Source organism: Apaloderma vittatum, unplaced genomic scaffold (genome assembly GCF_000703405.1).
Source record: "Apaloderma vittatum isolate BGI_N311 unplaced genomic scaffold, ASM70340v1 scaffold5235, whole genome shotgun sequence".
NCBI lineage: Eukaryota > Metazoa > Chordata > Aves > Trogoniformes > Trogonidae > Apaloderma > Apaloderma vittatum.
Genome location: NW_009716391.1, coordinates 12,532 through 29,994, shown reverse-complemented (window position 1 = coordinate 29,994; position 17,463 = coordinate 12,532). Strand labels below are relative to the sequence as shown.

The 17,463-nt window shown below is 42.3% G+C and overlaps 1 protein-coding gene across 1 annotated transcript in view; it reads right to left on the bottom strand.

Annotated features, from left to right (window-relative positions):
• Positions 1 to 12,822, bottom strand: part of AFF4 (AF4/FMR2 family, member 4) — a 25,472-nt gene extending 12,650 nt beyond the window's left edge. Inside the window, exons 1-8 of the mRNA XM_009869508.1 lie at positions 12,706 to 12,822; positions 11,725 to 12,516; positions 10,371 to 10,415; positions 9,363 to 9,449; positions 4,455 to 4,491; positions 2,891 to 2,939; positions 1,006 to 1,060; positions 12 to 49 (exon numbers count right to left, since the gene is read on the bottom strand). Coding sequence (XP_009867810.1) covers positions 12 to 49; positions 1,006 to 1,060; positions 2,891 to 2,939; positions 4,455 to 4,491; positions 9,363 to 9,449; positions 10,371 to 10,415; positions 11,725 to 12,516; positions 12,706 to 12,822 — 1,220 coding nt within the window. The remainder of the gene's footprint in view (positions 1 to 11; positions 50 to 1,005; positions 1,061 to 2,890; positions 2,940 to 4,454; positions 4,492 to 9,362; positions 9,450 to 10,370; positions 10,416 to 11,724; positions 12,517 to 12,705) is intronic.
• Positions 12,823 to 17,463: the final 4,641 nt, after the last annotated feature.

The window sequence follows — 17,463 nt, the reverse complement described above, 5'->3', positions numbered from 1 at the left end:
GGAATGCCTACCTTCCAGGTGTGCTCCTTGGCACGGTCTTATCACAGTCCTGCAATTAAGAAAAAGTGCATGAAGCTTCAAGAAGTTACTTTATGATTGTATATACAGTTAAGTTGCAAAGCATCAATTCAGAGCCTTGACATTTTTAAATTATTTAGCCTGAACAGCATCTTAATTCAGTACTTGGAGCAGCCTAGACTTGTCTGCATTTTCCTTACACAGAAAGAACAAGTTTTTTCTCCAAGTTTTCACCACAAATTTATTATCCAAGTCCTATATATTCCCACCACAGTTCTGAGAGTTCCTGTTTCCATCACTCACTAATACCACGTTTCCATCTTTTGAATCAGATGATTCAACATTTTACAAGGCTATTCCCAAGATGTGTCTGGTACCGGGAGTTAACCAGCTAAAGGTACTACCACAAAGTCTACCACATGAATCAAGTACTAGAACTGGGATCAGAAGACAAGAATCAGAAGAGGAGAGTGGATTATTGCTGGGTAGACCCTACAGCATGTGTATTTTTGATTTAGCAAGCAAAATGCCCTTCCTGGCAGAAGATGCACTCAGTTATTCATGACAAAGAGGTGGGGAAAAAAGACTTTGGGATTAAAAATGAAGGTGCTGCTATGCTCCCATTTACATATACAGTATCCCTTATCCCACACACGGTCCCAAGCTACTCAATGACTACTCGGTGCAGGGTTCTATCTTTAAACGGCAGGCCTTTCCATATGCCTTTTTACGTTCAGAGAAAGCCCATCTGAAATCAGTAAAACATGAGTTTCTAGACGAAAGTCTCTGATTTCCACAAACCAGATAATTTTCCCGAAGTTTACACTTCGGAATACTTGAGGTTTGTCTAAAAACGTGCCATTTGATTTTTGTTTCTTCACCACCTTAAGCTGCTCAGTTCGCTGTCAGAATATTGAGCACTGCTCCAGTACTGAACTGTGAATGTCTTTGCTATCTTTTTCTGAAACTCTGATTTAATGAACGTACCTGCTCTCCATCGCTGTCTTCACTACTGCTAAGTTTCAAGTCATCCTTCAACATACTAAATAAAAGGGAGAAAGTGAGACAAGTTTTCCCATGTATTTTAATTACTTTCAAAGCATTCTTCTCCATTTCAACAGGCTATTGTTTATACTACTGCGTGGGTGAATTCCACAAGATGCCATTTGAACATTCAACAGTTGAGAACGGTGAGTTAAGCCATTCTTCAGAGAACAATAAGGATTTGAGTACTCCGACTCCTTAGTCCATCCTGTTAAATTTCTAATGGTAATTTGACACAATTTACCAATACAGGAGGAGCTAACTTGTGTGTGTTCAACTTCTCATACACAATGGCCAAGGATACTCTATTATTAATAAACAGAATCAAGAAAGGTAACACTAGGGGCTGTTTCCTGTCTCGTGGCAACAGTGCAACTGTTCTAAACCATAATTATTTTACTGCTGTTCAAAGCCACAATTATTTATGGTAGTCATACATACACACATACTTCACAACAGTGAAAATTTGTGAACACACTGAAGACACAGAGCAGGGTATGAAGCCTTTGTGCTTATCGGAAAACACTTTTGATTAGAAAAATAAAATGGCTTACTCTGTCTGGTTCGATTCACATCTGGAGGAAGAAAATGAGAAAGGATTAGAAGTCTAATACTTCTGCGTTTCACAGTACAACTGTTCTACTGATGGTCTGAAAAGAAACACCCGTCTCTAGGATTCAGTCCCAAATTATTTCTCACTGCTATCCTTCTACATAAGACATGCTGATCTCCTTTTCTACATTTTCTGATCAGACGACAATCACTTTTAAAAAAAAAAAACAACGTTATTTAGAACTGTATTGTCACAGTAAGCATATTGCAAACTTCTTGTTCTTAGACATTCTCCAGCTCTGGAAATAGGACAGTTCCTTCTCAGCAGTCTACACTGCTACGACAAAAGCAAAACAGTGAATTTCCACTTCTACTACTTGTTGAACTGGCTGCACATGAGCATCTTCTTACAGGACACGCTTTGGAGAAACTGTCTGGAGGTCTATAATAATCGAGGAGGGTTTCTTCTTCTATTCCCTTCCCATAGATCACACGCTTCTTAATCTTGCTAATACTGGAACACGTGCACAGAGAAGCAGAAGAACTAGCCAGCTCTTCGTGACTGCATCACAACAAGCGCTAACTTTGAATAACACGTTTTCAGAATCCACGACCACTTTCATTAAACATACAACCAGCTGGTAAACTTTTACTTTCATGGACATACTCGTTTCGTTTAAAGAGCTGATTTTCAGCCATGAGAAAGGGGGACTACAAACACCTAGAATATCCCAGTTGCAGGGTTTTTTTCTCCCAATCGCATGACCGGCAACAAGTAAAACGTTGAGTCTGTGTGCATAACTAACAGAAATGTTTGTCAAGCCGAGACTGAGCAGAACAAAGTGAACTAGAGCCCAAAAGTGGTTTGATGTCCCCTCCAACCTAAAACAGTTCTCCAGCCCACGTAGGCAGCCGCTGCGAGCTGCTGACAGCCCCACAGCGCACACATTTGCCAAGTCCCGTCCCGTTCTTATCTGCTGGTACCTTTCTGGTTGACAAAACAATTGTGAGGTTTGAGCTCTTGCACACCTATGCTGACGACTGACAAGAAAAGAGGGGAAACGAAAGGCAGCACTGGGTATCTGTTACTCACTGCAACGTGCAATATTTGGCCTACGGTCCCAGAACAGGGCTGCTAAAAGATGATCCCCTTTTTCCGCCAGTCAAGAAGTAGGCTAAAGAGTCAGTGCAAGAACTGACACATCCTAGGAGCTATTTTCCAAATCTTTTAAAATCAGACTATTGTTCGAGAGACGTTTTCTCAACAGCCACTTACGATTTGGATTGATGACCGCTGGATGTTTTTGATGAAGGATTATATCGCTCTAGAAGAAGGGGAAAAAAAGGGAAACACAGAGTCAAAACCTCAGCCAGCACAGTAAGTCACTGCAAAGTTGCTACAAGTGCACGGTCTGAGACAAATCAAGAACGGCTGAGTAGACAGGAGACAGTAACAACCAGCTGAGGCCAGGTACAACCTCCCACAGGCTGAGTAAGTAAGTGGATGAGACAAAATAGTAAATAAAGCAAATAATCAAGAAAATCTAGAAACTTATTTCAATCTTTGCTGTCTAAACCAATACACACTTAATTTGTTATCAATGGTGCGAAAAACTGTTTTGCTTTTATCAAGATTAATTCTACAGGCAGGGTATAGGACGTAAATCAGCCTGTCAAGCTCTGCCTCGATCCAGCATCCCTACATAGCTTCCAACTCAGAAACCAACTGGTAGTACTGATTTAATTTGCTTTTCAGTTTGGGGGTGGTTTCCTTCCTTTCCTTTAACTCTGGCAAATTGCTGAGCGCAGTTCAAAAGGAACAGGAATTGAGGCTGTTAAAAGTTTCCCAGAACATTCACAGAGGAGTTAAAATCTGGTTCTGTGTTGGGACTAACCTTGCCTCTCCATTTACACACCTAAAGATCTGCTGCTCCTGTAACCTGAAGCTAGGATTTAGCATCAGGGAACCCAGGTTTACTCGGTTTCCTTAATTCCCCACTGTATCAGGTGTTTCGATTAAGCTGCCTGTGAATATCTAAGAATAAACCATTATTCTTTCACCGTTTAATCTGTTTAATCACTTCAAGAGAGAGTGGAAAGACTTGTGAAATCTAATTCAATTTTACCTGCTATGTTACCTGTGTCAAACTATTCATTTCAGTAATATCCAAACCAACAATACGGTTAAAAGAGAAATAAAAACTACTTTTGTCTAAAACAGTAATATCCAAACCAACAATACGGTTAAAAGGGAAATAAAAGCTACTTTTGTCTAAAATCTGAAAATGCATTCTGGGACAAGAAATGCAAGGGTATTACTAAACATATTACTCTACAAGTTCCTGAACAGCTCTCTCTCTTGATTTTACAACTATAAAGTGAAAATGCACAGCGAAAGCCCAATGTGCTTTCTCAATTGAAATATAAGCATAAGCACTGTTTTGATTTCTACTACATCCCTAAGCAGGCAGCTGGTTTTTTAAAGGGCGTTTTGGTTTAGTACTCAGTAATTTTCAATTATATCGACCACAGAGGTATTTTTTCAAGAATTAGAAAACTTGACAGATTAAAATTTATTTTTTTTTTCTTCTAGAAGATGGGAATAGCCTTGCAACTCAGTCTCAGCTTTCTGGATTCTCAACAAGAAACTTGAAAAAAAATCAAGCAATTTTTTTATAGGATAAAACTTGAGAAAGTACAGAAAATCTTAACTTAGACTCCATCCTACAACCAGTCTGGAAAGTCTCATTCTCTAAAAAGCACAGCATCTTGAGAGATACTAAGAATACTGAACCACAACAAAACCATTAAACATATTACAGGAAGTTTAACGCACTTACTCTGTTCTCCAGTGCCAAAACTGGACTGTTGAGACTCCTAAGGGAATAAAAGAGCACAAGTGTTTATTTCACTGGGAATCTGAACACAGCAAAATCCAGACTTTAAGCGAGATATTCTTTCCACTTAGAGGATGGGATAGCAAAAAACCCCAAATCCTTCTGTAACCTCCATAAATCCTATCTTCACGTACTTTTAGCAGGGAAAAGAACCATTCGGTATCTTTTTTTTTTCCTTATACACAGAAAAGCTTTGCTGCTGGTTTTGTGCATTTTCCCTCAAATGGTTTCTTCTGCATTCTTCTTTTCCAGACACGAGCAGAGTGACAACCCATCAACAGCATAAAATAATATCTCAGCTACAAAGGAGCCCAGGAAATCTCCATGGAATTGGAAAAAAGTCACTTGTACAAAAGCCAGCGAACAACGAGGTGTAACTGCCTTTGACACACAATGAATTTATTACCTATAAATCCAGGCGTGAACCAGAGAATTGGTTTGGTTGGAAATGACCTTGAACACCACCGAGTCCAACCCTAAAGATGAAGCTTTGCACATTTTAGTACCGGATCATCCTCAATATTTCCGTTCCAGAAAACCCAACTCTGACTCCCAAGACATGGTGGATTGCAAGGGGTTTTTTAAACCCTACAATATTGTTTTAATAAATATGTAGAGGCCACCAAGCTACTGAAAACCTACTTCTAGGCCAGGCTGCCATTTAAAATAGGACCTTCCTGACCTCATTTTAAAAATGAGGACAAATGCTGGCCCCTTAAGCAAATGTGTTACAGACACATATTTTATTTAAATCCCCTGGCAAACACAAACCAGAATTACAGTTCAACAACGAACTCCAGGTTTTTTGGTAGAGTCTTCCCAAGGAGCCAAGTCAGTGACGTGCAGCAGTTCTATACGCAATTTACACAATTGCATTTTTTAAACACAAAAAAGTTTTACACCACAAAGCACGCTCAGGTATTTCTAATGTCCCTTAAATTTTTATTTCAAAATTAAAAACGGGTGTAATATTGCATCCAGTAAGCGTCTTGTCAATGAGGAAGTTGATAAGGGACTTTCCTTGCGTTTCAAATGCCTCTAATCTTTACTAATTGAGACAAAGGAAGGGGCGATACAAATAAAATTAGTTTACGGTTAAAGCGCAAAGTGAAGGTGAAGTTGGGGAAAAGCCTTGCGTCTTCACCAGAAAGTAACAGCCACACTTCCTTCAAAATATTTTTTTTTCCCTTTCACACAGGTGCAAGAGGTGCAAGTGTGATTCCCCGACTGCTTTTTTCCACCGTCTGCTTAGACAAGGTGGCAAACCGTCAGCCAAAGACGTGAAGACCACGCAGTCATCACCCACCACGTGTAGAGAGCGGCTGTGTCGGGGGGAGCACAAGATGAGGAACCGCTCCTCGTTCTTACCCACACACGCGTGTTGAGAATTCTGCAGCAAGCATCTGTCTAACGGCTCACTTCAGGCAGCTTCCTACTTCGAAGGCACAGCGCAGTCCTTCAGTTAAGCGCACTTTAATGAGGTGTTACGTTTAAATGCACAACTTTTTCCAGCTCTCTTGCCATCTACTTTGTCTTTGAATACATATTTCTTTAAGAAACTTAGAGACTAGAAAAATAAAAGCTATGCTTTCAACTCTGAAGTTATTTACAGCAGTGTCTTCTAAGGTCTATCTCAGAAAAAAAATAAATCAACTTAAAGGAAGGAAATGCTTTTAACCAAAGTATAATAAGCTGCTGAGGTTAGATACTGAAGACATTTAAGCAGGAAACAAAATCTCAGTTTGTACTCAAACACAAAAACTGTGAGAGAAACATCGCCTCGTTTGCAGCTTGGCTGTAGCCCTGGTTGTGGTGGATGGGATCTGGTTCCACGTCATGTTTGAAATCTCAGGTCAGATCTCATTTTTATTTCTCGGAAGAAAGTTTCTGTCTCAGAGAGGATCAGGTGACCCGACTGCGGACTTTCCCGGGAACTCTGGCCCAGGGCAGACACCGAACAAACCTGGAGACAGAATCCACCTCCTCAGAGATGCCTTGAGGCCACAGCACAGGTATGCGGGTAGAAAACCTGCCAACCCTCCTCTCCTGCTGCTTGAAATGAAAAACTTCCACTCCCTAACAAACAGCTGCTGGGTTTTAATATATTTTACAAACACGCCAGTATTTTTGAAGTTTTTGACTGTGAGCCCATGTCTTAAAAAAAAAAGTTATACAGGATAAAATTATAAAGTGTTAGGTCACTGGATAGAATTTTTTATCAAGATACAGGAATTACATTTTTTTCATAGCATCCATAGAACTTTCCCTGACCTATTTACACAAAGTTTTATCATCCGATTCAAAGACTTCCTGATAATTATTAGATATATTTATAGCAAACACAGAGAGGCCTTGGTCAGCAGCCTGGGTCCCTTCAAGCCACTCTCTCTCTGCACACAGGCAAAACCATCCCAACTGCCTTACAAATAAAATGGGCTTGTCCACCAACGGGAATTTCATTTTATGTGCACAGGCAGAACACAGTAAACCTCTGCACACCAGAGGAATGCTGTGAAACACTTCAGCATATTACCTGTAAACCAACCGAGCACAGTATTAAAGGGAACAAGCTTCCCTCGAACAGTACTGCTTGATTAAAGCAAACCCCTGTTTTGTTTTGTTTTCTGAATTCTGCCCTGGGTCCAGACTGAAAAAGCCTATGGCTCGCTAACTCGCTGGAATTCTGCAAAGACGCTGCTGCCAAGAATGACAGAGGGGAGAAGGCAGAGGAAATTATAGGCTTTGGATGCAGAGAGAGACTTTGACAAAGTTCCATGGCTAAGATGTGCAGCCACAAAATAAAAAAAAGCTGGCAAAAAGTCAAAACGGCTCAGAGCAGCCATAAATGGAATTTTTTTTTGCAAACGGGGTGAAGAAACACAATCCAGGTTGATAGGTTCAAAAAAACACAGCCTACTTTTTTGCTCAAAAATGAACAAGACTGCAATCCTGCGTAGTTTCGCTCTGCGTCACAAGGACGCACATATTTCTGCACATCTCTCTTCTTCCCAAATGGAGTCAAATACCAGAGAAATGCAGAAACAAGCAGTTCTAGCAACCCCACAAGGAAGTGTGCTCAGAAATGTGTGAAGGAAACACCTCTCCAAAAGTTCATGAGCAAGTACTCAAAATCAGGGGAATAAGTATCTTTTGTTGGAGAGGAAAGGTGTGGAACTTCCTTCTTTACAATAAAAGGTGAGAATTATTTCCAAGCTCACAGATCTATATAACACAGAAAATAAACCCTGACTAAAAGTAACATATGTGAGATCAACACCGATCTAACGTTAAAAACCGAGGCAAGATTTCTTTCTAGATAGGCCTTCAAAAGAAAAGTTGAGAACCGCAGAGTACGTTCTGCCCTCTCAGCTCACCGGAGAGAAGCAACCACGATGCAGCAAGAGGGGACGATGCGATGCAGAGGGCAAGGACACCAGGAGTGCTCTTAGCTCTGGGATATTCGGCCCCTATGAGAACCCAAATCGCATAATTTTCCACCAATTTGATGGTACATGGAACCTGGCACCTTTGGCCAAAAGGTGATGACAAAGCCTTCACATAAGACAACCTGTTTAGACAGATTATATTAGAGATCTCAATGAGAAAATCTTCGTAAAACACTTCACTGTTGTGTTTTGGGGAACCTTTTGGATCAAACGGGAAATCTGACAGGAGCAAGTGGTGCTCTAGAACAGCAGCCTGGTCAGAAAAAGTGCAGTCTTAAGTATTATAAAGTCAACTTCTAAAAGACGAACAGCATCATTTCTTCACTCTGAAGTTATGCCAAATGAAGGGCAGAGCACCCCACTCTATTTCAGAGTCTGGAGAAAAATTATATTGCCGAGTTCAATCTTTTACAGGTAATCAGTAGAAACAGAAAACAAAACATGAATTCTTGAATGAGTCAGCTATCACAAGCTGAACCTACTCGCTGGAGTCGCTACCCACAGTTATCTGCCCTGCCTATCTCCACCCTGCCTCCCCATCAGCTTCCAAGATACCGCTTATCCCAGAACTGGATTTCCAGGCAAACAACCAGCAGTGCCAGTCTGCCTCGAAACCCCGCAGAGCTGGGGCTGCCAGCTCCAGCCCCAGGGGAGGCAGCAAGCGGCTGGGAGCAAGAGAAATCCATCCTCAGAGGTGTCAGCTCCAGCAGGTCTCCTGGAAACATGCCCCTGTGCTGTCAACGGCAGCAAACAGCGGCTGATTTCTCTTCAGAATTAATAGCTTCAAACAATTCAACGGGTACTAAGGACATGGGAGGTTAGGAAGAGGATCTTTTGGAAAAAGTGATCTGAAAGTTTCCTTAGCAAAGCATCTGATTTTAAAACTGGTTTCCTTTTTTCTTTTTTTTTGTAATTGAAAATGTAAGGTCTAATAGCGCTATTACTGGACTTCAAAATTATGTGGAAAATTCAGTTTATGCCGAAACGTGTACTTAAGTTTCTTAGCAGTTACCAGCCAGCCTCTGCTACTTTGCTAGATGGAGGTAAACACAACACTTGCTTGGCTCTACACTGCAGTTTCTCTATCAGGAAAAAAAGCTCAATGCCATATTTAAGCTTCAAAAGTATCCTGAATAAGGTTTGCATTTATGAGGAAAAAAAAAAAGTAACAGCAAAGTTATACTATAGACATCTTTGCACTGTTGTGTGTGTGTGTGTAAACAAGAGGAAAAATGATTACAGTCGTCATAAGGCTACTGCTGACAGATGTGGTGAGGGCAGACAGATGCAAAGCACTGAAGCAAACCTGGAACTACGCAGAACTGAATTTAAGAGAGCTCCAAAGTCTGATCTTTAATAGGCGTTTCTCTTTCAAGAGCATTCAGGATTTGAGCACAGCACTGACCTTTGTTGGAAAAGGAAATTTTGACGGTTCGGTTTTGCATGGTGTATGAATAGCAGTCAGTGGAGGAGGCCAGGAGTGGGTCATCTCCTATAACCAGAACAAAAAAGAAAAGCCATTAGCAACAGTGAAGTGAAGATTTCAAGCCACAGCCTTGAATCAAATGGTAACCACCTCTCACTTTTCAGTTCATTGTCCACCCTTCACTAAGCTTTATTTTCAAATCTCAGTTTCCCAAACGTGTAACGAAGATACTGCACATAAACCTAAATCTGGAACTGTTACTAGGGAGAACAGGTAGTTAAGACCCAACAACAAGCAGAAAGGTAAAAATGAATAAAATTGATTGGCCTGTCCATAAGCTGCAGTAGAAGTTGGAGTCTGATCGTTTCAGACTGTGAAGAGCACAGGGGCAGAAAGAGGAATCCTAGAAAAGGGAAGCCTATAAAGGTTGAGGAAAAAGGGGAAAATCAAATGCCTGAAGCCAGGAAGAAAGGGTCTTGCGTTCTCTCAGAGCACCTCCTAAGGCCACGGAGTACTGAAGGTCAGAGCAAAGTGTAAGCCAGGAAAAAGCTCAAGGGGAATTTGATGATTCTTTTGTGACAGCACACACACGAGCAGCAGAGGACCGCACAGGGAATAAAGAGATTTGAGAAAATTCTGCCACAGGGTAACAAAAAAAAATACTATAATCTAAAAAGACATCGGAATGTAAGGACTGTATCTTGGTGGGAGAAACGGGTAATTCTGGTCAGGTTTACTGGGAGGTGGCCTAGAAGGACAGGAATGCAGTGAGGAGAGCCGGGAGATGATGTGCACACCCAGTAACACCCAGTTCTGCTCCCAGTTTCCTCTCGTCTACCTGTGCTAGAGGAATAATTGAAGAGCCTTCCTGTAATGACTTGCAGCCAAATCAGTTTAAAAGGCACTAATCGACTGCAGAGTACTTTCCACCTCCTTAGTAATGTTTGTATTTGCAACAAGTAAGGAACAAAAGCAGAGAGAACTTACTTTTAGAATTTCATCCACGCAGCTCACATCACCAGACGCTGACGCCTACAAATCAGAACTCAAGATTAACATCTTCTAAAGCAAATTTTCTTTAAAAGATCCCAGGGGCTAGAAAGAGTTAAAAATCCACTTCAATCTTTATCAGGATTTATAGGGACTGCACATAGATACAAACAGACCTGGCTAATTCTTTTCAGCAACATTAATTTTAATATCAGATAGATCCATATTTTTATAGTATGAGTCACATCCAGTTACGAAAAGCAGATACTCGAGATCTATAAAACTGCGACAACAACCTCTTAGTTTCCACGTGACAGTTAAAGTGATCGCAGGCAGTCAGGAATATTAAAAACTTCTTGAGAGAGAGTAAAGAGTTGTAGTTTCCATCATTTCCTGGAAGAAGCCAGTGGATAATACGTGAATCCAAAGGCATGGCCGTGAACGCGCAGTAATGACAAACTGCATTATCAAGTACAACATCCATTACAGCATCGATCCACAAACAGCAATAATTATGCAACTGTGAATTTCCTGCACCCCTGATTGCTACAAGCAGAAAGGAAGCAAAGCTATTGTACGATTCACTGCACCAACATTAGCAGGTCAAGCCTTTGTGAGTAAGAAAATAATTTATTTTTTGATTTCCTCACCTGTGTCCTGGATCTTATTTTGCTATTTGCTGAAATCCCAGGAACACAGGGACAATGACATTCTATTACTAAGAAAGACACTCTCCATGTACGGGAGCTGCACTCACTCTCTGCCTTAATGACTCAAGAACCACCAAACTACTCCAAGTTTTAAACCCAACAGTATTTTGTATCCAGCGCAGCTGACACAAGTTCTGAACCCTGTTTGGTGTGCTTTGGGGTTAGCTTATTTTCCCTAGGTGAAGGTATAATAATCACATCTACTAATTGCTACACACTTCAAAAGAAAATCTGATATACTCAGATAGTATCACTAGTCTAAGCCAACATGGCTCCCAGTCCTAACAATATATCTCGCTTGCTTGTAGAAATATTGGCGAGTCTGACTACTGCACTAACTCCTGCCTCCAGAAATACTCGGTGAACATCAGCCTCTCTGGGTTAAGTTAGCCTTTCGGATTATCTCACCACCTTTATTCCACAGAATTCACGGTATCCTCACGGAAGAAGCAGAAGGAAAAAACAACCACTTCTGCACATTTAAAATATGGGTCTTCACTGCATAAGTGTTGCATAACAAAACCCACCCAGCGTTTACTAAAAACTAAACTCTGGTTACGCAGATTGGGATTTTAAAGCAGCTGGAAAATCCCAGCCCAAAGGGACTCTTACTTAAGAAGCCAGGAAAGGCAGCTACTTACATCTAGTGGTTGTGAAGGTATTTTCAGCTTGGTTAGATGTGCTTTGCTGCTGGTCTTCAGCTCATTGACGCTGCTGCCGTGAGTCTGACCGCTGTAGTGTTCGGAGGATAACTTTGGTTCCATGGATTCCTGCCCATCCATCGGCCTGACGTACGCAGTGGGCTTCTGCAACATTGAACTGGACTTGGACATTAGTGAAGGTGGGAAAGACTGGTTAGAGTGTTGTCCACTGGAAAATGAGGGCACACGGGAGGGAGAGTCCCAGTTGGCATCAGGATCCCGGGGAGATTTTGACCGTTGATGTTCTTTGCCGTGGTGATCATTGCTGTGAGATCTCGAATGGCTGGAGCTCAACGAAGAAACAGCAGATGGTTTCCCAGGGCTGGAAGAACGGGGTTTGGAGTGTTCAGACCCATGCTGGCTTTTTTTGCGGCTGCTGCTGCTACCGTACGAGTCACGGTCGTGCCTCTGGCCGCTACCGCTAGTGTTATTGCCGCCGCCACGCTGGCTACCGTGTCCGCTCGGTAACCCCGAGGACCGTTTCTGAGATTGTGAGGAAGTGCTGGGTGCGGGTCCTACAGGAGTCCATTTGCTGCTCTGATGTGAGCTGGCATTATGTCTCTGATCACCAAAAAAACTTTGGTTTGATTTTTCATCCGGCGCTGAAGGTACGGTTGGTTTGGGAATTGCAACGAGCTTTTGTAGCGACCTGTCTCCTATAAGATCCGTCATTTCATCATAATTACCAAGCATGCTCTGAATACGACTGGACAATTTGTCTTCCTTGCTGGTCTGTGGAAAGAAGTTTAAAAAAATAGCGCTGGTTAGTAACGGTCCATCCTTATTTTCAAGCCTTGCTTATATACTTGGTTGACCTAAGAGCTGTGGATCTAAAAAAGAACGCAGATGAAAATAAATTTAAAATACAAATTTGCATATGACTCTCTCAAAAGTGCATTTGTAAGAACTGCGTAAACTCACAACTTTTTCAGCAAAGAGAGGAGAGTTAGGTGGGAAGGCCTCTTCACCCTGTTGAATTTCTTGATTTCGCCTTTCCCTCTCTTTCATACGCAGCACATTCCGGTCTTCACGGTTCATGTTGCTACGAATAAAAAAGAATAAAGAAAGAATTTCTGGTCACAGAAGGAAATGAGGAGGGATGCAGACGCACACGGTCGACCCTGCACCTGTTCTGTATGATCCCAGTGCAGAACCCTCTGCTGATCAGGGCTCCTCAAAGTCGAAAATATGTTGGTCCAATTTAAGGCACCTGACACTCAGAAGAGCAAGAACCCACAATCTGCAGCCAGTTTCCAACAGCGAAAGTTACGCACTAACAAAAAAATGAAACAAATCCACAAAGTCCTCAGGCAAGTAACTATTTCCAACCATTTCACTTGCTTGGATTACTCAGCTATTTCAACCACGCTGCGCATCTCCCATTCATTTCTGAAACATTGTTTCTCCTCCACATCCTCCAAACCTTCTGCAATTTTACTCTCCTATTCCCCCGCCCATTCAGTGCCTCATTTCTACTGTAGATTGGGGGTTCTTTTTGCTGCTGACATACTTTCACTGGCACCCATTCTCCCACATATTCTCACCTCAACCTTCGATGTTGTTTCCCGACTCCCAAAAGACATTTCTGCTCAAAGTAGTAATTGCAGCAAAGTTCTGGCGATATTGCACCTTTTGCCCTAGACCATACGGTGTCCTCCTACTGCAGAAAAGCAGATTAAAAACGGCCAATCTCCCCCCTCAGAAATTTTATTTGGAGTTTGGGCTTGCTGCGTAAGAGAAATCCATCAAATTGTTGCAACATACACACACACAAATGGAAAAAGATTCCCTTTAAGCTTGATAAAGCTCTGGGACTTAAAGGAATAAACGAGATAATAAGGTGGTACTAACTCTTTTAACGCATGCTCCCCTTCACAGCAAGAGATTTATAACTGCCCCTTGCTGATCTGCAAAAAGTACGGTGTTTCCAGGAAAGAAATAGATGTTCTCCCACACAATGTGCAGTCAAAAATAAAAACGTCAACTGCTTAGAAAAATCATGGGTTTAGACAACTGCCTAATTATTAAAAAAAACCCAAATATATATTTGCTACAGCATTACTTTGAAAGTCATGTAAAATCAGCTATTGTATTCTAAAGACGACTCCATCCTATCTATCAGTTTTTAAAATGTGACTCCTTCACCTTAGTAACACTTAAACCCCTCACTGTAATTTCTTAGGTCTTTGTCTTCATTTTTCCACTATCCTGAATCTAGTGAAATCTCAGAGGATGCCAAAGCCAGAATAAACCCACAGCACAAGTTTAAATCTTTGGTGCTTTTTAAGGCGACGGGATTGTTGTCCTTCCCTGCACCGTACACATTTGCACTGTAAACGAGGTAAAAGCGTTAGCGCAATCCAACTCCAGGCGGATATCAAACCTATGAGTACGACAACTTTTAAATCATATGTGAAAAATCCCTTTTTTTCCGCAGTTATCCTGTAACCAGCTGAACTCATGTAACTGCAAGTGAGCGTCCAGGCTGCCCACGGAGAGAGGGACCCGCACGCTGGAACCTGGCAAGCTAACTTCGTTAATGGCAAACTAGTTTTAAAAGTTTGAGGCTTAAAAAAATCTTATTTTTCAGAGTAGAGACCAATTTCTTATACATGCAGGATTTAAACAGAGACAAATATAAGATTTAATTATAGATACTGATGTGCTAAAGCCAGCTGGAACAGTTGAATCTGTGCCCTTTGACTATTAAAGGCAAAATGTGAGGCAAGGAACAGGAGCACCCTCTCTTTCAGTAGTTTCTTCGCACCAATACACGGCGATTGTGAATTATATACAGCTGCACACTTAGTTTAGAATCTTAAATAATTTTACACCTACATTTTACAAATAGAAGATTAAACATTAACGAAGACTGTTGCTATTTTTGACAGAGATAAGCATCATCTTTCAGAATTCTCTCAACATTTACTGTAAGCTCTTGGGACTGAAAAAAGCCCCAATATTTGTACCAACGCCGTCACACAAAAGCAACATGAGAGCAAAGATCCACTTGAGAACAGCGCTGGAGCAAAACCAGAGCTGATCTCGCAATACCTGCCAGGTCAATGTAAAATTAGTCATCAGAAACGTAGCAGCTAATCACACTTTTCATCACTCCTCCTCAGGCTTTTGTAGTATAATAAATGACAAATATTTCCACGGGTAGTCATTCTGACTGTATGAATATTGGGTTTAGGTTTCTTTAATTCTTTAAAGATCTTTACCAGAGTCAATAGTTTGAATGGGATTCGAGTTCGACTTGTTTGTATCTAATCTTCTAAATCTCTGCGCAGAGATATTTTAAGCACCTACAACGAGCACTAAGCTATTAAAAGCTCGCTAGTATTAAATGTGTAAATACATGAAGTTAGTGGGGCTTCCTGAACTCTACTTCAGACAAGTTCCCAGTCAAATTTGAATCTTCCGCAGCCACCAAAAGCAACAGAAGATAAACGTGCCTGCGCTCAGGAACAGTAAGCAGCAGAGGTACTTTGCAAGCAGCAAACTAAGGCATGCCTACTAAATTAACACTGCCAGCGACTAACTTCAGCACAAAGGACATGGCAAAACTAAGGTTTCACACCACTTGCAATTACAACAAACCTTTAAAACCCACCACCTAAATTTCACGACTGGACTATTTGCCATTCCTCGGTTTCTTCTGCTCAAGTCAGAGCAGCCGCCGGCCCCGTCTCAGGTCTGTTCCCTCCTGGTTTCGATGCCGACCAGAGGGAAGGAGCTCTGCCCCACTGCAGACACGGTCGGAGCTTGGAGAGGCAGAACTGCTTCTCCCTCTCCCACATCCACCCCCACATCCCAGATTTAAACCTTTTCCCACAAGATCAAAGAGCCCCGAGCAGCTTAGCGCAGCCGAGCTCCTGCCACCGCCACCCCACCCTCTGGGCAAGCGGGCAGCATCTCTGCCCTCCCTCCCTGCACACGGAGCCTGGAAGTGGGGGATGAAGAATTTGCGGACTCGTACCTGCTGCTATCAAGAGGATCCTGCTATAATTTCCCTCTCCCTCTTCCCAGGCAGCCTGAGCGAAACTCCTACGAGGAGCAGAGCCAGGCCAAGGGAGGCAAAACTAATGTCCCCTCAGCGAGGGTCAAAGTCACCTTAATTTCCACATGTGGGGAAAGAAAAGCTCAGGAATTAAAAGAAATTAGAAAAACAGGCCTAAAGCACAGGAGAGCATTTCCATTTTTAGAATACAGTTTAATTCTGTCTGGTTTGAGTCCTTATTTGCGCAGTTAGACACGTTGTGCTCTGCACAGCCCATTCAGCACAGGATTTCACTACTCAGCTAACTGACCCTGCAGACCTCACACCTCTTCTCCAGCTCAATCAGAAGAGCTGAGAGAAAGCGAGAAATCCAGGAGGAAGCCGACAGAAACTTCTGACACAAAATTCACTTTTGCACAGTGCTGCTCACTGCTGATCCAGATGTACCAAGGACACAAACTCGTCGAGCGTCACTCCAATCATCCAGGCCAGAAACACAGTTTTCATTTCTCCTTCCAACACCTTACTAAATCCTATTTGGTATTTCTGTGCATCCTTAATCCAAAAAGGGCACGGCTTTGGCTAGAGTTCACTCGAGCAACCGTCATCTTGGACTTTATAACCCTCGTTATGAAACCTGCAGCATGGCTGCTGCCCTGCCCGCCGGCCTCCTCCGGCTTCCCACCTCGCACGGCTCTGGGGCAGGGGCACAGACCCCACGGACGGAACTTTTGGACCACACTTTGAGCTAAAACAAATAAAATAAAATTAAAAAAATAATGCCAACGCACCCCTAGCGTCGAAGTTTTACTGGCAACGGTATTTAAGGGACCTTGGCCAACGCCCGGGTACAGGGGGAGGACTAAGAGCCTACAGCTCCCCCCTCTTGAACCACATCAGGCACCCGAGAGCCTTGTCCTCGCACGAGTTCCCCAGCAGCTCCGTGCCAAAAAAACCCATCAAAGGGGCAGGTCTGCCCCAGGGAGCAGCAAAGGGCGATCCAAACCCACCGCTCTCCAACCAGGCGCTGGTGGATCTTCAAAGCGTGTTTGCGACACCTCGGCTTCCTTCAAGACATCCTCGTTTAAGTGAAGGGCTTTTTATTGGTTTTGCCCTCTGAATGGTTTCCTAAGTAAGAGAAATCAAACAGTTCCTTTACCCAGGGCCGGCTGCGATGAAGCGCAAATTTTGTTTGACAACATTTGGGCACGAATGATAAACAGTCTTCAGAGAGAACACACAACATCCAGCGCTTCGTGCAGGGCACACCCAGCTCTGCGAGGCACAGACAACTCAAATTGATTGTATTTTTTTTTTAAAAATCCAAAAAAAATTGCTGAAAACATGCTTTTAATACGAAATTCTATGTTTTTCAGAATTACCAGAAACTGCCTTAATGCAGCACCCAACTTCCTCCCAAAGATACCTGTTATTTATTTCAAATTTTTTTCTTACTTGTACCATAGCAAGGAGCACCTAAGGAGCTGGCATGGCAAGCTTCTCCCAACTTGTGCATCAAGTACGGCATCGCTACTAATCCTGACACTAAAATCACATACGCAATGCTAACGTGCTACTCTGACAGCTTTTAACATAAATGTGCTCACGTAAGAGCTGTTACAAAAGGGAGAAAACTAAGAAGTAACTGTCTCACAACAACAAAATTAACAAAAGCC